The 22,080-nt window shown below is 29.5% G+C and overlaps 7 protein-coding genes across 7 annotated transcripts; 3 read left to right on the top strand and 4 right to left on the bottom strand.

Annotated features, from left to right (window-relative positions):
- Positions 1–1,257: 1,257 nt before the first annotated feature.
- GO595_010008 (uncharacterized protein) lies at positions 1,258–2,625 on the bottom strand (the record flags this gene model as incomplete). The annotated part of the gene is made up of 1 exon (XM_067912640.1): positions 1,258–2,625. One exon carries the CDS (start codon positions 2,623–2,625, stop codon positions 1,258–1,260), a length of 1,368 nt encoding a protein of 455 aa, XP_067769957.1.
- Positions 2,626–4,025: 1,400 nt separating this feature from the next.
- On the bottom strand, positions 4,026–4,883 carry GO595_010009 (uncharacterized protein; the record flags this gene model as incomplete). Its single annotated transcript, XM_067912641.1, has 1 exon — positions 4,026–4,883. The coding sequence occupies one exon, from the start codon at positions 4,881–4,883 to the stop codon at positions 4,026–4,028; it is 858 nt and encodes a 285-aa protein (XP_067769958.1).
- A 2,687-nt stretch (positions 4,884–7,570) lies between these two features.
- GO595_010010 (putative outer membrane protein pmp20 precursor) lies at positions 7,571–8,713 on the top strand (the record flags this gene model as incomplete). Its single annotated transcript, XM_067912642.1, has 1 exon — positions 7,571–8,713. The coding sequence occupies one exon, from the start codon at positions 7,571–7,573 to the stop codon at positions 8,711–8,713; it is 1,143 nt and encodes a 380-aa protein (XP_067769959.1).
- Positions 8,714–9,037: 324 nt separating this feature from the next.
- GO595_010011 (Clan CA, family C1, cathepsin L-like cysteine peptidase) lies at positions 9,038–10,000 on the top strand (the record flags this gene model as incomplete). Its single annotated transcript, XM_067912643.1, has 1 exon — positions 9,038–10,000. One exon carries the CDS (start codon positions 9,038–9,040, stop codon positions 9,998–10,000), a length of 963 nt encoding a protein of 320 aa, XP_067769960.1.
- A 1,176-nt stretch (positions 10,001–11,176) lies between these two features.
- On the bottom strand, positions 11,177–12,031 carry GO595_010012 (NAD-dependent protein deacetylase, SIR2 family; the record flags this gene model as incomplete). Its single annotated transcript, XM_067912644.1, has 1 exon — positions 11,177–12,031. One exon carries the CDS (start codon positions 12,029–12,031, stop codon positions 11,177–11,179), a length of 855 nt encoding a protein of 284 aa, XP_067769961.1.
- A 221-nt stretch (positions 12,032–12,252) lies between these two features.
- On the top strand, positions 12,253–13,896 carry GO595_010013 (UBA/TS-N domain containing protein; the record flags this gene model as incomplete). Its single annotated transcript, XM_067912645.1, has 1 exon — positions 12,253–13,896. The coding sequence occupies one exon, from the start codon at positions 12,253–12,255 to the stop codon at positions 13,894–13,896; it is 1,644 nt and encodes a 547-aa protein (XP_067769962.1).
- A 2,631-nt stretch (positions 13,897–16,527) lies between these two features.
- On the bottom strand, positions 16,528–21,558 carry GO595_010014 (selective LIM binding factor; the record flags this gene model as incomplete). Its single annotated transcript, XM_067912646.1, has 1 exon — positions 16,528–21,558. One exon carries the CDS (start codon positions 21,556–21,558, stop codon positions 16,528–16,530), a length of 5,031 nt encoding a protein of 1,676 aa, XP_067769963.1.
- Between the last annotated feature and the right edge of the window lie 522 nt (positions 21,559–22,080).

The following is a 22,080-nucleotide window of genomic DNA, read 5'->3' on the forward strand; positions in this document are numbered from 1 at the left end:
TAATAACAATATATTTTTATTAAAAATCATGGTATTATTGTTCTTCAAGTTTGAACTCATCACTTTCTTCAAGTATAATTTCTTTGATTTTAACTATAAGATCATTTGAATTGAGAGATTTTTCTTGAGTATTTATGTATTTTAAAATTTGATTGAAAGTATTTATGTACGCATTGCGTATTTTATAAGAAGATATCAATTGGATTTTTAGTAATTTTTCGACTTCAATTGATTCATTATACTTTTCTACCAAAGACTTTACTTGATATTCGTGGTTAAGCTCTTCTAGTGTGTTGGTTTTTATGGTACTTACCTTTATAAAATGCTGGGCTCTCTCCCAATCTTCTGTGCTCATTTTCCTTGTTTTTTATATCACATTTCATAGTAAAATGGATTCATTAACAATTAGTAAATGCTCATTAATTTTAAACCAAATGGAATCTAAGCCACTGTTCAAATGTATCTCATCAACAGAAAAAAATTCAGAAGAATTTCAAAGGATTTATAGTAACTTCATTAATAATCACTATCAATGTATGGAAACTTGGTCTAATGAGATATGCAATTTTTTTCAAACTATTATCGATGATAAAAACTCAGATATTTTTTTAAAAAATTCTGCGATTTATATCAAAGATTGGTTCATTCGAAAAACTCAATCTCATGCCCTCCTATCGCCTGAAGAGTGGTCATCAAGATTTAATAAATTGCATGGAACTTTATCTGATTTAATCCAAAAGGCTCCTGCTGGAATCAATATTGGAAAACCGCCAGAAGATATTGAAACTATTACAACTTTTTCAGATACACGCATTGAAAAAATGAAGAATCTTATTGAAAACAAACTTGAAGATAAAGACAGAACATGTTTAATTAAACTCATAGCGACTCTCGAACCTAATACAGATATCAATGGTGACACAGTATCGTTTGATGTTAATTCGTTTAAGCCAAATACTCTACTAGCAATCAATGAATTTCTAAAGAAATTCGAAGATATAAAGTTATTTTAATGTTTTTGTTAATAAATCATATATTCTTTGGAATTTTCTTATTTTGGATTTGTTTCTTTATAAAAACAAACGAGAAATAACGGTTTTCTCTTTAATATCATTCCAGGACGCACATAAATTATTTTAATAAACATGTTCAATATCCATTCATTCAATAGATTAATTAATTAAAATCTTTTCAAAAATATATGTGAAGATGAGAATTCTCTTTCTTGAAAAAAAAGCAATATAAACAATTTTTTACTTACAAATTTCTAATTTGATTATAAACAGTATTATGAAAATGTATTTGATCATTCAATATTTCATAATTATCAGCTGTTTCTCTCACCACAAATGATCTTGCGAATCCCACAAACACATTTCTTATATCATTAAACACACCAGTCAAAACTATGCTAAACAAAGAATCCACAATTTTCTGTTTTGAAAAAGAAAGTGGAATTACATTATTCCATTGTATTATATAACTTGAAGCCTCGACAATTCCAGCCGAAAAAACAACGTTTTGTGCATGAATAATATTTGATGGCGAAGACCAATATCTATTTTCGAATCTTAAGTTCATTAAATCAGAAGCAAATTGTTGGTAATATGAAAGAGGATCATCAATGCTCATTGCTATATCGCTAGTAATAGCAAAAATTGAGTTATCTGAATACATTCCCTTTAAACTGTCAATGGACGTTTGAGATCTTTGTAAAAATTCAACCATAAATGGATCGTCGATTGCTATGGGATTAAATTGTTGCTGAATTTGTGCTAATTGTGGTGATTGCTCAACTTCTTGTGGTTGCTCTGGTTCAGTTCCTTGATTTGGTTGGGGTGGTGCAAAACCAGTAAAAGTGACAACGATATGTTGTTCTGCTTCGAGAACTTTTGTGTCCTGATTTGGTTTTAACACAGAGCCTTTGATGCTTAGATGATCAATGCTAGGGAAGTATCTACGAAGTTGATCAAAGGCTTCGAGTGTTGTAATATCATTATTATCAAGATTGATCGAGCGTATAACATAATGATTTTGGATACAATAAAGTGAAAAGTTGAAAAGAAGAAATTGCAGAACAGTACTGTTGTCATAATCGAGAATCATACCAACCTCTTGTGATACAAGTTTGGTGAAGACATCTAAATTTGGTTTGGACAAATCAAGGTTAAAGGAATGCAAACCATTCCGAAGAACAACGTGATCAACAAAAAGAGATTCATAGTTAGATTCAATAAAATTGTCAAAATTATTTGCAATGTAAGAATAACTTCGTTCATCGGCACGAGAAAAAATCATTTCAGTTGAAAAATACTGGAATGGACCATAAGAAAAAATCTGTAGAATATCATCTTCTTCTAAACGATGAAGTGCAAAATGAAATTGGTTAGAATTTAAATTATCGCCTTTTTCATCTTTTTTATTTAATGTACTTTTGTCACCTTCGAAAACTCTGTTAAAAACAAATTTGATACAGTCATTTTTAGACTTTGGATCAGTCCTTTTAAGTGGACCGATAGCAACTAATGAATGAATTACCTTTGTTCCCTGTTTTTGTTTTGGCTTTTTTTGTTTGTTCAATTGGTTTGGATTGGTTTGCCCGATATAAAAAGGATTTTGGTACATTCGTTAGTGGAAGTCTTGGTATTCTTTGACCGTTAATTTTCGAAATTACAATCCTTTTTGACGGTTTACAAGGTTTTCAGCTAACACTTTTTAATAAGAAAATAAACGGTTTCTGTGTTCCTCCATTTTTTGTGTTTAAATTATTAAAGTTATAATTTGTTGTTTTTATTACATTTACAAAAGAAATGCAATCGAAAAGGTATCCTCGAAATTCTAGCTTTTTACATTAATATTTTCATTTTAGTTATATAAATGAAAAATTGAAACATATTATAGAATGAAATAATCAAACAGAAATATCAAAAATAATACGAAATGATAAAACAGAATTCAGAAGAATCACATCTGAAGTCAATGAACAATTTGATGTTTAGAATTAGAAGAACTTTTCAAGCAGGGGTAATAAAATTAATGATATGGTATAAAATGAACCGCAATAAGATAATATAAAAATCGAATCAAAGTTTTAAAATTAATGTTAAAAATAGACGTTGCTGTATTTTGATTTCACTAAATCACGAATTCATGTTACTCATATAAAAATGTATTGTTCAACGAAAAATTTTAAATAAATCAACAAGTTTTCGAGTGATAAAATTTTTCCTAAATCTTTATTTTCGCTCATAATTTATTAGCAATAATGATATTTATGTATTTCATATTATTATACAAGTAATATTTTTATAGATAACTAAAGACAAAATTAAATTTTTTTAATTATCGGAGCGATAATACATACTGAATATCTGTCATTTGACAGTAGTTAGGTACTCAATTATTCATCAGAAATTTGAACAGTTGTGTCAAAAAATTTTAATGTTGTTTCTTTTTGCAGTTTGTGCCTTCTCAGCAATAGAACAAACTCGTAAAGAGGAGGTAAAAAAAATTCTTGACAACTATTGTCAAAAGTATCGAAATTTTGAACACAAAAAGTCCTGTCAAAATTCATTATCTAATTTTGTGATGAATGAACAAGAAGAGGCTGAATGCAGTTGTTCACTGGTGTCATGTGTAGAAGCATGTAATTACCTTGGTAAACTCTGGACTCAAGAACCTTGGTAAATAAGAGCAAATGAAATAAACAATTCTTTGCAAAATTTTTTTTATGGTAAAAAAATATTAATGGCATTTAAGAATACATTTCTTTGATTTTGCCATGAAAGTTTCCGTAAAATTTCCGTTCTCATATGAAAATTAAATGTGAAACACTGAATTTTTATTTTGTTAAGTAAATTTCTCAATATCATTCACAAAGATACACTCATTCAAAAGTTTTTTGTTCATTATATTGATCAACTTATTTATATTAAAATTAATATTAAGCTTCTTCTTTATTTATAAATTTATTCACGCCTAAACTCAATTCTTCATATTTGAAGAAAATTGTTTTTATTTTTATATTATAACCATTTGATTTTAGAATCTTTAGTTGCTCTACATAGCTTCGGAAATCTTAAATCAGGGAAATAATAATGAACAGTATTATCATTCACCGCAAAAGTCTTTTGGGACCTTTCTATTAATTTGTCTACATCCATACCATAGTGTTGATGCAAGAAATAAACTCTATCAAGTGGACCATGAAATGATCCACAAAGCTCTATATCTTGTGGATACTTTTCTTCAGGACATGCAGGCAAATTAGTGAAATCACCATTATATATTCTCCGCAAATCTTCATCGCCGAATGAATGCCCCAAAAAGTTAAATGATGTTGCTTCAACAATACTAATGTTTAATCTATGTAAGAATTCATTATGACAAACATCTTCGGCTACTTTACAATGAAATATAACATCTTCATAAAGCGGAAGCATTAATTCGACAGCTTTCCTAGAATAAAGATATCCAGCACCACCTTGAAGAAACCCTTTGGTTGAAGGCCTCTTAACACAAGAGCCTAAAATCACTGGTTCTGTAAGTGGATCATATTTCATCTCGAGTGATTCATAGTATGATTCTATATGTTTTACATTAATAGCATTATCATCAGCACCTCTATGAAGCCATCTATAATCTGTTTCGTATAAAAAATATGAAAGCGCAAAGTACGTCTTACGAAAAATATCAATGCTTTTAAAATCATATTCTCCATATTTCCTAATTCTAGATGTTATGTCACCATAATATTGGGGAACTTTAAGATTTAATATATCTTCTTGGCTTTCTTGTGTTGTTTTATTGACATCTCTCCAATCAATATATATCGCTTTATAACCAGACAATTGATTTAAATCATTTCCAAAGAATTTTGACATAGCTAAAGGTCTATTACTCTTTGCCATTGATACAATTATAAACAACATCTTATTTGTTTCATTACTGTGGATTTTAGATAATATTTTTATACCATTGATATTGATTCCTTCAAATAAATGATCTGCCCTCGATGGAAAAACGAAATAGAATACAGAAAACAAAATTAATAACACGAAATAAATCATATTTGGTGATAAATTTTTTTCTGTTTTTGTTGAAGCGGGCCTCGGAGTGGCAATAATTTTCACTTTTTCAAAGGGGTTGAAGGTGGTAATCAAAATTTCAAAGGGGTTTGAACTGATGGCACTTTTGTCCGTATTTTGAAGCAATCGTTTTCGCTATGATCAAAAAGTGAAAATTGAGATAAAAAACAATTATGCTGGAAAAATGGGTTTTAACGGTTAATAATTGCGTGTTGATTCCTTAAGCTATTAATGTTAAAAAATTGATTTGTTAAGTTTTATTAAATATTTGATTTATTAGGTGGAATGTGTGGATGGATTGTTCCAAACAAAACTAATGCGCTTTTGATACTATTCTTTTATTGCTCTTTTTGTTTTTAATATGTTCTGCTATTTCATTCAGTCCATCTGTTTCATCACTTTGGTCGTCATCATTGAACATTTTTTGGTTTTTCTTCAGCACTTCATTCAATACATGTTACATTTTTCGTCGAATTCGACGAATTCGTCATCTAAATTCTGTTTTTGTTCATTATTTGCTGTACAATTTCACGTGGATCATTTAAATCATGTACACCTTCATCATATCTATTATCCAATTTGATATCACTATCATCGAAAGTTTGCGTTTCATCTGTTTTATTATTTCCATATCTTAAGTTCTCATCTGGGAGGCAAAAGGGCGCCAAATCAACTTTTTGTGAGAAAAAATTCAAATTTAAAATAACGGTTTCATAGCGAAACGATTATCTCAAATTTTTGCCAAAACCCATCAAATCGGTTAAACATCTGAAATTTCAATACAACAAAATCATGTTGTTTCTTTTCGCTATTTGTATCAACTCAGCAGCTAATAACCGTGAACGCATTGAAGAGGTTATGAATGATCTTAGAGGTTTTTGCAATCATTTCATAGATGGAAGAAGAGAATGTGTTGAATCAATACAAAGTTTTAAGATAAACGATCTTAACGAGCCCGAATGTGGATGCTCTAAGAAGCACTCCTGTGTAGAGGCATGCAAATACCTTGCTAAGCTCTGGGCTGAAGAACCTTGGTAAAAAATAATAATTAATCGAATTAAACAATTCGTCGCTCAATTCTTCCTTGTGTTTCAAAAAAACATGCAAAGTTGTCAATGTAATAGATACCAAATAAAAAACGCCACCATCATTTCTTCATGCAAAAGCATAAGAAAGTATTGAAAAACGGTTTGAAGAAAATCATAAACGTTATACCCTGTAGATAATCGATAAAATTCATTTTTTATTGAAAAATGAGTTAACTCATACTTCATGAAGTATTTACTTATCCCTAGGCTATATTAATGTATTTTATATATAAAAATTTGATTAATTTATTTCAAATAAAATTAAATTAGAATGAATATCTAAGCAATTGAGAATATTGTATATAATAACATGGGTCTTGTAAATGAAGGAAACAAGACATTTGATGAAAGGGTAAAATGGCGGGAAAAAATGTATTTTTCTTCGATTTACATGCACGATAGGTGTCAAATATATAACGTCTTCCGAATGTAAAGCATTCAAATAACGGTCATTACAACTTTTTCAGTGAAAATCGACTTTTTAATAATATTTAGGACGAATTTGAATAGTTCGGGTAAAAGAACGGTCGAAAATTATACGTTAAAATCATAAAAAATCATTGAAGCTTTGGGAGACTGGGGTGCCCCATTACATAACAATAATGAAGCGAAAATCAGCACCAAAATGCACAAGCGTTTGGCGCATCATATTATTTACGCTAAGTCTCTTAATCTTTTTGTGTATTTTTTCTTTCTTACATCCAGATGTTGCTTGTATTTCTATTCTAAATATAATCGATTTGCTAAAACGAAAGTATACTTTCCAAATTTATGGTGTAGGTAGTGCCAACTATAAATTAGGAATGTTGGTACAAAGTTTTCTTGTTGTTCTTATTGGTGTTTTTGGTGCAATTCATGAAATCATAGAAATTTTCAAAAGAAGCACAATGATTTATATTACGAACAACATGGGACGCTCTATTGTCCACTTTCTGACAGCACTTTTGATTCCTGGATTCAAAGGTATCTTAGGAATTATTTCGTGCTTGATTGAAATATTATTTTCTCTTGTTTGTTATATAGCTGCAACAGTTGAATCATGGAACCCAATTGATGAAGAATCTGAGTAGAATAATTTCAAATTTATTTTTTGAAATTTCTTTACTCTATTTAATGAATTTATGGATTCTTCACGTGAACCTAAGACAGATGCTTTAAGTGTCCAATTTATACATTTTTTGCGGCTTCAAAGTTTTTTCATTTTAATTAAAAATTTAATTTATAACAAATTAAAATGATGAAAATAATTTTGGTTTTTCTTATTGAAGTAAGGCACAAGAAAAATATTTCTCGATTTAATAAATAGTTTTATTGGATGAACATCATTATTATACATGACCGTTTATTTGACGATAGATCCCCCTCAAAATTTCAGTGATTTACATTCTAAACTGAATGAAGAACCTTGTTCTTCTTTCTGCCTTATCAAGTATATCCAATCTTACAATTATGGGCAAAATGTCACATCCATTTTCGCCTCATCCTGTTTTTGTTGGGATGCAAAATGGAATCAGAAATACTTTAACATTTCGGAATTTCCATTTATATAATAATTATGCTCCTCTTGTTAAGGGTTACTTTTCTTCTCTTATTCTAAAGGATTCAGTGTTTCAAAATTCTCCTCAACCACTTTCTGGTATTACAACATCAAAAACGCTAACAATCGACAAAAAAAAGATAAACGAAACAACGGCAGAATTTTCTAATGAAACACTTATCATTACCAATTGTCTTTTTGAAGACTGCCGATGTGAAGATTCAAATGGTGGAGCCATCAATGGCCAAAAAAGCATTGTTCAAATTGCCAATACCACATTTCAATATTGTACATCTGAAAAAGGTGGCGCAATTTATCTTACTGGTTCTAAAGTTACGTTCGATAATGTCAATTTTACAACCAACTTAGCTATGGCTACATGTGGTGCAGCTTACTTCCATGACTGTGACGTCGACATTACTCGCGGCTTTTCCGTTTCCAATAGTGCCATCGAAGGCAACGGCTGTTTTTCATTTGAGTCATCCACGGTTAACATCAAAATGCATCACTTCATCCGCAACAACGCCAACGCGGCATGCGGCTGTGTCTTTTCACAAAACAGTAATATGATGATTAACGATAGTTACTTCATACATAATCATGGCGCAAGTCGTTCTGGTGCGATCGAAATATTTTATACGCAAAACGTAATAATCCATAACTGTACATTCATTAGTAACGAAATCACTAACGGCGATTCAACAAACGTCGTAATCGAAGGTGATTCAAATGTTACATTTAGTAATTGTACATTTGACGCACAGTTCCAAACTGTGGTCGAATATTATTCATTCGGAACGCAGACTGTTCAGAAAAAGGATATAATCATCGATTTGAACCCACCAAACCCTTTTTATATGATTGTGGATGTGATCGATGACGTATTATTCCAAGAAGTAATACTAAGTCACAAAAAATCAGACGCTTTCACAATACTAATGCTGGTTTCGGTTCCAATTTTTGTTGTGGCCGCGTTCGCACTTCTTCATTTTACAAAGTGAATATTATTTGACTTAAGGATGTTGAAATTTATTTGCAGAAATTCTAAGTAAAATAAATTTAAAAAAATATTTAAATGTTTTTGATTTAAAATTTCTTAATTACATTTTGATATGTTTGGCATAACTCATTTTATATTTAACAATTTTTTTTTTGTGCACATTCATTTAATAAGTTAATGTTAGCTGATTCAATTAGGCTCGTTAACTGGTTTATGAATTTTGGCTCAAATTACTTCCTTTCACTTCTTTACAGTAAAGCTATGATTTTTAAAATAACCTCATGAGAAATGTTATGTGAAAATAAGACATGTTATGTGAAAGGAAATGCTCTTTTTGGTTTTTTTCAGACACATCTTCGGAACGTTTGTTTCCGAACAAGAAGAAGCTAGCTTCAAAGAATGGATGAAAGAAAACTCCTACTGTTTTACTGGCGAAGATTATATGAAAAGGCTTGGAATCTTCATCACAAATAAACGCGTAGTCAATGATTTCAATCAAAACCATCCATTTAAACTTTCACTTAATAAGTTTGCTGCTTTCACAAATTCAGAGTACCAAAGTCTTCTCCAAACTACATATCCTACTAAAATTCCACAACAAACAGAAACAGAAAAGCGCAATGCCTATGTTCCTGATTCTCTTGATTGGCGTGATTTTAATATCATTAATTCAATCAAAGATTTAGGAGCTGAGTGTGGAGCATCATGGGCATTTACCGCAGTGACAGCACAGGAGTCTGCCTGGGCCAAGAAGCATGGGGAACTTTATAATCTCTCTGCCTCCAATCTCATTGATTGTTGTATTTATGCCTCTGGTTGTAATGGCGGTAATCCATATGATGCATTTCAATATACCAACGACTATCAAAACGGCCAATTTATGTCAGAAGAAGATTATCCGTACACTGGTAGCCAAGGCGCGTGTCGTTATGATTCAACAAAAGCGATCACATCTTCACGAAGTTACATCATTGTCAACTTGAACGACGAACAAGACATGGTTTCGAAGTGTGCAGAGTACGGCGTAATGTGCGCATCCATTGACGCGTCTTCGTTTTCTTTCCAGCTTTACAAGGGCGGAATCTTCGAAGACAGCAGATGTTCCACGTGGAAAACGAATCTCGCCGTGTGCGTCGTTGGATACGGCGTTGAAGGCGATGTGCCGTATTGGATAATAAGGAACTCGTGGGGAATGTCGTGGGGCGAGGACGGATATATGAAACTAAAAAGGAATGAAAAATCGATGTGCGGCATTGCGTCAATGACTTTTGTTCCTATTGCTGAATAATAATAATAGTAAACAGTTTTAGTGTATGAAATTAGATGTTTAAAATATATTTTTGTTTAGAATATTGATATAAGCAGTATAAGTAAATATAAATATAAAATATAAGAAGTGCTTCTTTTTATTAAAGAAAAAAATATTTTGTTATATGATTATGGAAAGAGTATAAAAAATGTTATAAAAATCTTGTTTTTTCGAGTTATTATAAAAATCTCTTATCTTAATAATATTTATTTGATTAATTTGTTGTTTCAAAATATTATCTGGATATTATTTAAATTATATGATGCAGAACTTATATTTTTGCATCTAAATATGGAATAGTCAAAAATTACTACGTTATGTTTTCGTACATTATTCTTTATGTACATTTAAAATTTCGATGTTTTGCTTCAATATATTCCATTGTCATAATTGGGGATACTGCGCAGTTATTTGATATTGTGGTAAAATGTATTTCGTGGCAAAAATAAACAATATTTTATACATTATATCTCAAAAGAAGAAATAGAAAATGAGAATTTTTTCGAGTATTTCAAGCATAACATTAAAGAACTCCAAAGAAATAATTTCGAACTTCATAAAAAATTAATTAAAGAAGGAGTTAATCATAATAAAATTACCGAAATAATTCGAAGTGATAATATAGAAAATATCATCGCAAACAAATTTTGATTATAATCAATGTTACATTAATCAATGATTATGCAGCATTTTTTAATTCAGTTAAATGTTTTAAATATTTACTTCTGAATGGTTCTACATTATATAATACAGGAAAATATGCAATTGCAAGTGGAAATCTTGAAATTATTCATTTATGTGAACAAAATCATTCAACATTTGGTCCAATGGAGATGTATATGAAACTGCAATTGATATCCATCGAAATGATTTTTTTAAATCTCTTTATGAAAATAAAATTGTTGAAGTCAATAATTTAGAATTGCACTTGATTATTCTTCTAGTAATGGTCATACTGAAATAGTCAAATTTCTTAATCAATACACATAAGCTAATAAAAAGAAACGAAAAATTTATTTCTAAAAATTGATATTTCTTATCAAATTTTGAAAATATTCAAATGGACACATTCCCTTATATAAAATTCTAAAATAAAATGAAATGTAAATAAAAATAATAATATACGGAACGATTTTTTATTAAAATATTTTAATTTTATTTAATGAATTCTTGAATTGTTGTATTCAAGTCTTCTTGAATAACAATTGAGCGATTTTCAATTCGATAGAAAAACTGTGGATCATTTTGATTAATTCTGATTAGTTTCCAATTAGGAATCTTATAAACAAATTCTTCGAATGGTATTCTTAGAGCGCCAGGAGAATTAAATCCAACACCAAGTTCCAACAAAACGAGTTTTTTGTTTTCATTTTCTCTTAAAAATTTCATATAATTTGGATAATTAACAAAGTTTGGCTTTTCGACAAAGAGTTCATCTTTTCGAAGATTTGGAACTAAGAAGTTTCCACAATGTGGACAAAGCGGAACATCGTTTTCTTGTATTGACATAGTTTTATGGTTCATATTCTTTAACATTCTTTGTACCATTTCATAGTTATTAAATACTTCTTGACAACAAGGAACAGAACATTGGAAATTCATATAATCTCCTTGCATTGCAAATATTTTTGTAGCATCAAATCCCGATTTGTAAAATTGCCCATCTGTGTTTGTAGTAGCTACAAAGTAATTTTTGTTCTTTACTAAATCATAAAGATTTTTATAGATTTGTAATCCTTCAGTTTGATATCGAATATTATTAATGTGTGTGGCCCAAAATGCATAATATTGTAAATAATTTTTGTTATTAACTTCCCAAAAATGACCAACACATTCCCATAAATTTTTGGCTCCACATTTAGAAAATCCTGGATAATGTGTTTGGAAATAAATTGGATCAATATAATTAAGTCCTCCTGCTGCTGAAAGTCCAGACCCTGCACCAATTAAAACAGCATCGCTTTCTTGGATCAATCTCTTAGCTTCTTGAATTGATTTATTACTTGACATTCCTTGACGAATAAAAAAATGAAGAAAACAGAACATGAATTTAAAGAAAAATTTCATTATATTCAAAATTGTTCGCCGGCCAATCGTTTTCAATGATATTCAAAAAATGGAACCCGGGTATACCCTTAAAAGGACGTTTAAAAATAATCACCTTTTGAATTAATTTTGATCGTAAAAAACTAATTAACTTTCCTTTTTGAAATGCCATTTTCTGAATTTCAATGAACAGCCAAGACGGAGATGGCGAAGAAATAACAATAAGTGATGATTCTGCATGTGATTTTGTTTACGAGGAAGATGATAATGACAAAAATATCTATGGAAGAATTGAAGAATACATTAATTCAGCCTCAATTTACATACCATCATTTGAGTATAAATATATTAAGAATGGGTTATTTTACATTTCTGTACCAACTTCTGTTTTACCATTATCAATACGAAAAGTAAATTTTGATCAAATACAAAACTTAGTTACAATACATATTACTCTTAGCAAGGGCGACAACCCATTACGCCAAGAACCTATTTCTATAACCTTAGATTCTGAAGGGCAGAAAAATTTTCTTGGTAAAACACTTCTTCAATCACATCTTAAAACATTTTTTAGTGAGGATTACAATCCGCGTACACGTAAATTGCGCTCCAAATCACTTCTATTAAATCCCAGCATTTTCCTTTATGAGCATAGACCTGACTCATCAAAATTAGACGAACTCATTTCAATGGGATTTGATCGTACTTTATCTGAATTTGCGTTACTTCAAACTCGCAATGATTTAGAATCCTCTATCGAATTATTATTATCTGATTCAGTTTTTCCTTTATTTGATATCACATATATATCATATGAAGAATCTCCACTTGTATATTTATCGATTGAGATCATTGATTCATTTTTAGATCTTGTTGACCATTGTTGTATTTGCGGAAAAGAATTGGAATTTAATGGTATTAAACCAGTGGTATGTAGTAGTCCATTGTGTTATTTCAGTTTTGTCAACATTGGAGTTGGCGCGAATTTAATTCAAGAAATCCGTCGAGATCCAACAGCAACTGATTTAATAGTATCAATAGCATCATATGCTGCAGGGACAAGCTATATGATGCCACATCCAGATGCAAATGAAATTGAACTTCAAAATTTTTTTAATGACCTTCCAACAATACAACGAATTCTTCAAACAAAAAATGACCAAGAGCTATATTCCCTTCTTGGGAAAACCAATTTTGAGATCTTACGATTTATCATGTTAGCGAATCGATCACATTTGATCACATTAAAAGGCCACAATCGACTAAGCGAGCTCAATTCCGTCGATTACCAGTTCCTAATTACGTCTGCTCCACCCGAAAAAGAAGTTGAATTGAATCGACTTAAGACCAAATACGGACAAATATGGCTATGGCATGGAAGTCCCACAGACAGATGGTACAGTATATTCCATAATGGCCTCAAAGATTATGCTAATACGAAATGGCAATCACATGACGGACATTGGAAAGGCATTCCAGGCGTTTATGAGTCGGACGAATTTTCGTATTCGTATAGCTATAGTCTGGGCAATAGTATGTCGTTGGGTAACAAATATAAAAATTCGATGCTTCCGAAAAACTTTATAATCGTTGCATTGGTGGAAAACGCAAAAATGCCCGACTTAAGGTTCGTGATGAACAACGAATACGCGCAAAAAAACGAAAAGGCACTGATCCCAAGAGTGCTGATGCTGGTGAGCACTATGGATACGGCGCGCAATTTAAATGCAAAATGGAACACAATGAAAAAACCTCCGAAACATGTACCGGATTTGGAGGAAATTATCGGTGTTCCAAAAATGATAATTGACGAAAATGTTTTATGCTAAAAATTTGTAGAAAGAATTTCTAATTAAAAATGTGTAAATGTATATGCGTCTTAAAGAAGAATTTGTGAATTAGAAATTAAATATTTCAAAAAGTTATTTGTGAAAATCCGCTGAATGATGACGTTGAATGACTGAGAATTATGTTATTCTTTCCATTGATGAAAGTTTAAGTTGGCAAAAAAACATTTGTCGTAATTGCTTTTATACAATTAAAAGTTAAAGAGCATTTATATTTATTAAATATAAATCAATTGCAGAATTAAGAAATGTGTACCATTCGATTTATAAATAACTAAATGAATTTGGAATGAAAAATATTTTTTTTGATAAATTTCCATTTGGATATTTAATTAATTTTGGAACACTTATATCATATGATAATGAAAACAAAAATTTTCTTTAGTATAAAAGTAATAGAACTTGGAATGTTGACACATGATAAATATTCTAAAAATGATTTAATAAATTTATTGTTTACTTAAAAAATAAAGAATGGTAAAATAATGTAGATTAAAAAATTTGGCAATATTTATAAAAAAGATTTAATTTTATGATTTCATATTTCAAATATTCAATTTAAATCTCTTCAGTTAACTTAATAAAGAAATAAAAAATAATTAATTTAAATTGAATTGTTTAATTAATTTTTAAAACCATAGTTTTTTGTATGAATTTTAAAAAGTATAAATTTAAATAATTTTTTAACCCAAATTAATTTTTATACTTATCAAATCCGAAAATAATGGAAGGACTCAGCAAAATGAAGATTAGTTGGTTGAAAGGATGGAAAGAATGCTATCTTAAAATTAGTTTTAATAAACTTGAAATATTTGAACCAAATCAAACTAAACTTCTTTTAACACTTGATTTAGTAAAAGCTAAAAGAATTGAATCTTTAAATAATCCTCATAAATTATATTCTTTTCTAATTGAAACTGATAAAGTGCATCAATTTCAAGTAGATTCAGAAGAAAATTGCCAAAAATGGATTATTGAATTAAAGAAACATTCCCAGACAGATATACCACATAATAATAAAGTTAATATTGATGATTTTAAAATTCTTAAAGTTATTGGACGTGGAGGATATGGAAAAGTTCAACTTGTAAGGCATATTCCTACAAATAAATTATATGCCATGAAATCTATGTCAAAAAAATTATTAGCTGATAGTAATTTAATTAAAAAGATTATAAATGAAAGAAATGTTTTAATTTCTTCAAATCATCCATTTATTGTTAGTGCAAAATATACATTTCAAACCGAAACGAAATTATTTTTAGTTACAGAATATATTCCTGGAGGAGAATTATTTCAAAGGATAACTGAAGAACGTGTATTTTCACCAGAAAGAGTTCGATTATATGCAGCACAAATTGTATTAGCAATTGGTTATTTACATGGCAAGGGAATTATTCATCGTGATTTAAAACCAGAAAATATATTAATTAATCAAAACGGATATTTAAAAATTACTGATTTTGGTCTTGTTAAAAAAATAACAGAATTTGATGAAAAAGCAAATACTTTTTGTGGAACACCTGGTTATATTGCTCCTGAAATAATAATGGGAGATAGTTACGACAAAAGTGTAGATTGGTGGGCTTTAGGTTGTATAATATATGAATTATCGTTTGGATTGCCTCCTTTTTTTAGTGAAAATATTAATGAAATGTATATTTCAGTAATACGAGAAACAATTGAATTTCCACCAAAAGCAGATATGCTTTTAACAGATTTATTAGCAAGATTATTAGAAAAAAATCCAACAAAAAGATTAGGATCAAGCGAAAAAGATTATTTGGATATCATTTCACATCCATATTTTATGAATATTAATATCAATAGTTTATTACATGAAAAAATACCAATGGAATGGAAACCTCATATTAAAAATGAAATGGATGTTTCACAGTTTAGTGTAGAATTCACATCTATGAAACCAACAATTTCTCTTGAAGATCCATCAGTAATTTCCTATTCTATTCAAGATCAATTTACAGGTTTCTCATACATGGATGACAACCAAATATCATAATAATTTTTAAACATTCATTAAATAGTGTTAATAAAAATAAATTTATAATTTTTTTTTAATTAAAAGATACTGAAAATCATTGGGAAGAACGATAAAACTTTTTGTAAGACGATTCACTTGAAACTGATCGTTTTTACTTCCAACTCGACTTGCGATTTCCACCCATCGTATATAGCGATCATCCTACGATCTTGACATTATAAATATATAATATATATACATTATTACATCTATGATTAATATAAATCTAAGAATAATATCATAATTAGCACGAGATAAATCTATTCTTTCATTCCAAAAAGTGACGAAGATCGACTTTTGGATGATTTATATCAAACGATAGCAGCAATGATAAATGACGATAGGAGCAAATTTGAATGAAGGTAAATATTATCAAAATTTTTGATATTAATATCAAACTCATTCAATCGTCTAGAATAAGTTATTCTTCAATGGCGTTTGCTCAAGTGGCTTTAGATTCATAAGAAATCCTATTAATATTCAATATTGATTTGATATTTTCCTCAAAATTTTTATTAACAAAGTTTAAAAATTATTACAATTTTTTTAATTATAAAAAATATTTTATTCATTTAAGCACTTGCAGTTTGCGGTGTATCACAACATGGACATCTTCCAGTCTTCGACACGAACAATCCCCAATCAGTTCTATTTGCCACTGCTCCACATGCAGTGCATTTCACTGGCTTCAACACAGGTGCTCCTGTTATACAGCAGCAATCGAACTTCATACCGCAGAAGTTACATTTCAAATTTCCCATAAAAATTTCCTTTTTACATTTCGGGCATTGCATTAATGGAAGTTTTGGTTCCACGTCTTCGTTTATCGTCATTTCGAGTACCCAATCGTTAATTTTTGCGATAACATCACTTGATATTGCATGCTGCTTCCGTAGACATAATTCACGTGGTATATCAGTTCCTTCGAATTTCTTATAATCGATTTGAGATGTTTGTTGTAAGTCACCGTTAGATATAACTTCCGATATTTCCAAAAATCGCGTGAAGAATATAATTGCGAATTCGATTTTCTTATTATTTTTCATTATATCACCAGCTTTATAAAACAAATAATCGGAAGGTAATATGTTCGAATAACGTAACAAAGAAATTGCGATTTTTTCCAATAATTGATTTAATCCTAAGTTATAACATGTATGTTGTTGACATAACAAATGTATACCAATCGTAAAATGTTGTAATACATTAAAATCTTTTGTATTATTATTCATGTTTCTAATGATTTTATATAACATTTGACGCATAGCAAACACTGATGGACTTAAATTATCATAATTAATTATCGAATAAATTGTTTCTTTGCATAATGATATATATGAAGGGATATTCGATATGTTTGAACTTGGAGAATATTTAGCTAAGACAGAAATAGCTTCATCATATTTCTTTTGATTAATAAGTTCTTGTGAATATAACATTGTATATTTCTCTAAGTATTGTGCACCTAATTCTTTAGCTTTAGTTAAACATTCATTCCATTGACCTTTTTGTGCATATACTTCTAAGGCAGCATCTAATTTTCCGATATTAATCAAACCTTTCGTATCAGAATTCGTTGCTAAATATTCTTGATATTCTTGTTGGAATTTCTCTTGTTCTTCTGGTTCTAAATAATTAATTAATGGTAACGCATCATCCCACATATTAGCCATTTTATATATTTCTATTGCATCTGCATAAGCTTCAATTGATTCTAATATTTTGCCTAATGATTTATGACGATTTAAACTAATTAATAATTGTGCTACTGATGTAACTACATCGGGTAATTTGTTCTGACAAAAGTTCGCTGATAATTTTACCGCTCGTTCTAAGACTTGATCATATCTTTCTTCACTACCACAATCTTTAACTGTTAATGATAAATATGTAGAAATAGCATCTTCATATTGATGTTGTTCTTCATAATACATAGCTTTCTTAAGTAAACTTGTATTACTAGTTGAAGAATTAGTTGTTTTAGTTTTGGAAGATGTCGGATTTAATGGTATATCAGTAATACCATATTTATTAGCTACGCGTTGTGCTTCATTCCACATCTTTTGATGTACATACATTTCAACTGCTTCACGTGGTTGATCAGCAGCTATATAATGTAATTCTGCTTGTTCGAATTTATTTTGTGCTTCATATGATGTACCTATTTTAGTATGTGCAAGTTTTAATATGTTTTTGTTTAATGTTTTACATGTCTTCATGATTTGTAATGCTAAATCATAAATACCTTGTTCACTACAATATAATAATGACTTCTCTATAAGATTAAGTTGTTGTAACTTTTTAACACCTGCTTCTCCTCCTATAGATAATGCCCAATATACAGCTACTTGAATTTCTAAATCTTTCTTTCCATATTGTTTGGCTATACGTAATGCATCTGAGAATTTCTTTTCTTGTCGATACATAAAAATAGCTTTTTCATATTCGCCTGAACGTATATAACAATTTTCAGCTAATTCTAAATTACCTTCACGTTCAGCTTGTATTGCCATATTAATTAATTGTTCTTTATTACCACCGAATTGACTTGTAAGTCGTAAAACATTTTCTGAATCATTTACAGAGTTATACATTTCGATAGCTAATTCAGGCTTCTTAATTGCTAAATAAATATTCTCGGCTATTTTACGTGTTGATTCTTTCTTTTCATTCTTTTTAGCAATTTGTATAAACAATTTTTCATATTCACTTTGTTTCATATGTCTTTTAGCATGTCTTAAAGCGTCATCGATTTTATTACAATTCAAATACATTTCAATTAATTCTTTATGTGCATCTACTGTTAAAAACAAATCTTCCGCAGTATTAATATCTTTAATTGATGCGAAGTATCGTCCAACTCGTAAATATTGTAATTTTAATTCATCTTTTAATGTCGGTGATGATGAACAATTCCTTAAGATTTCGGCTGCTTGATTCCATTGTTGAGCTCTTAAACTACAATTTAATGCTAATGAATAATCACCACTTTCAATATAATGGAATGTCGCTGCATCATTTTGTCCTTGTGATACTAAATAATCACCCCATTCATGTTCGATTTCTATAACTAATTCTGGCGCAGAAACTTTTGCTAAATCTAAAGCCTTATAATATGAATGACCTTTTCTATAATTAGTTAAAGCTTCATTAATATTTCCAAGTTTTTCATATATTTGTCCTGCTAAATCAAATCGATTATTCTTAATTAATGATTCTGCTACATGTGTAAGAATTTGTGGATTAGCTTTATCATTATTATTTAATAATATTTCAGCTGCTAATTGTGGTTTATTACCTTGTAAACATAAATCTATAGCTTCATTAATTTCACCTTTTTTAGCTTTAAGATTTGCTAATGTTTGATATTGATTTGTTTCTAATAAATGTGCATAATATTCATCACGAAATTGCTTAGAACGATTTGGACATCTTAGATCAGTTAAATCTAATAACTCATTCCACATATGCATTGATTTATACATATTAATAGCTTCATCTAATTGATCATGTTCAATTAAACAATATTCAGCTTGTTTGAAATTGGATTGTAACATTGATATTTGTGCTTGAACTAAACAATGATTAATTCCATATTTCTCGATGTTCTTATTAATCTTATGTAAAAATCTTGCTTTAGATAAATCACCGATATTAGAATAACTAATTTCAGCAATTAAAAAGTCATGTTCGCGAAATGATATCTCTGCTAATTCTGTCCATAATGCTTTTAAGTTTATAGACATTTTCATTTGTAATAAAATCTTTGCTGCTTCTTTAAGTTTCTTGGATTCAATTGCAGCTGAAAATGATATAAATGATCCATCTAAAGGAAAATTAATGTTTTTCCCATTTGATGATATAATTACTGAAGTTTTTGTACCTTTTCGAATAGTATCTATTACGTCACCTTCAATTTCATTAATTTGTACTTCATCAGGTGATGTAGGTGAATACCATACATATAATGATTTCTTACTTTGTGCTACAACTACATTAGCATCTGGTACCCATTGAGCATAATTACAAGAGTTTAATATTCCATTTAAATTCTTTGATTCAATATTATATAAATAAAGTTGTCTTTTAGCATCTCTAAATAATAACATTGTACCTGAAACATTTAATTCAAGCCAATCGATTTTAAATGGTATTTGTACAGTATCAATTGTCATTAAAGTTTCAATATTAATTATACGAATAGTTTTCGAATCAATTAAATACGCTAAAATTTTCGAATTATTATTTCGTCCAATTTGTACATTAAATCGTAATGATAATAAATAATTATTTGCATATTGTGTAGTAATTGAAGCTAATGGATTTTGTTTTCCGAATTCAATAATAGTTAATTCACCTAAGTTCCATACAAGTATAGCTATATCATCAATAAAGATAAACTTTTCAGTGATTTTTTGTTCTCGATCACATAATGAAGTTTGTAATTCACTTGTCTTCAAACTAAAAATATCACCAAATAGAAATGAATTTGTTGTTCGTGATACTATATAACGATTTTGATAAAAGTTAGTGGATAAAATTCGATAATCACTTTTAAGGAATAATTCTTTTTTAGAATTTTTTAAATCGATAACTTTAATTTGTGATCCAGTAATATGGATAACTTCAAATAAATCTTTGTATTTAAATGAGCCAATAGATGCTGTTAATAAAAAGACTGAACCTGTGGATGATGCAACAGCAATTTTACTGCCGTCAGGTGACCATGATAATGATGGAACTGAATAAAGGCCGTCGAATTCAATTTTTGATTGTTCAGTCCATGATTGTAATCGTGTTGAATAATTAAATGTATATAATGAGTTACGTCCAGCAACAATTGCTGTTGTTCCACTTGGATCAAATGATGCAGATGTAAAAGATCGTAAATTTGTTTGATTGGAATAATCAACATGTGATGAACTAGTACCATTTGGATCAGAAAAGTTAATTTGTAAGTCAGAACCAGCTGCTAAGACTTGTGATCCCCATGCTAATGCTTGTGGTGGTGATGAGGTTTGTAATGCTATTGTACGAGAACGTGTATCTAAGTTAACCATGAAAACATTACCATCTACATGACCTACTATGACTGCATTCATTCTTGATGATGATGCAATTGATAATGGAGCAGTTGTATGCTTATATAATTCTTCTGTTTTCTTCATCTTGGTTAATCCACACATAATTGAACCATCACTAAGTCCATATACAAAATCATTAATACTACTTATTGGCCATGTAACGCAAAGTATAGATGACTTATGTGAAAAACGAAGTGTAATCTTCTTGCGACTATCTGGTGATGAGGCTGGCCCTATATCATATACTGCTACTGCCATATCAGATTGAGAAATTGCTAAACGACAACTATCAGGTGCCCATGATAATCCTGTAATTGTAAAGTTACGGTTGGAAGATTCGTCACGAGCTTTAACAGGAAAACGTGTAGCATCACCTCCATTTGATCTAAAAATGTTGACTAAACGTCCTGTAGTAGCAACAGCAAGACGTTCGCCATCAGGTGACCATTGGAGACAAACAATTCGTTTATCTGGTGAATTTGTTCCTTCAATTAAAGGCGATTGGATATCGAATTTCATTTGGAATTGATAACGGATATTGGGAACGTTATCATAAAAGAACGTTTACCATAATTTTATGAGACCGTTTATTAAACCATTTCCATTTTTAAATGGAATTATCCGAACAACCCAAAAAAGATACTTCAAAGGTTGATCGGTATATTTCAAATCTTAAAGAGTTCAAAGATGTTCAAACAAATATTTTACAATTACGTGAATTTGTAAAAGATTTTTCAAATTACATTTGCCATGAAGGATTAACAGCAATTTTTACTGTTTGTATTCAATACCGTCTTGACGATCAATTAATTTCTGATATATTTAAAATTTTAACTGATTTAATCACAGATCAACAATATGCACAAGAAAATGCGGAATTAATAATTCGAAACGAATTTGCAATACCTCTCTTAATAGATTCTTTAAACACAGATAATCCTAAGAAAAAAGTTGCAGTTATACAAATCATATCAAAACTTGCACTTCTTCAATCTAGCTCAATGCAAAATGTTTTACTTTTAAATCAGGATCGACTTATTC

This window comes from Histomonas meleagridis (assembly GCF_020186115.1).
Source record: "Histomonas meleagridis strain 2922-C6/04-10x chromosome Unknown scaffold_143, whole genome shotgun sequence".
In the NCBI taxonomy this organism is placed as follows: domain Eukaryota; phylum Parabasalia; order Tritrichomonadida; family Dientamoebidae; genus Histomonas; species Histomonas meleagridis.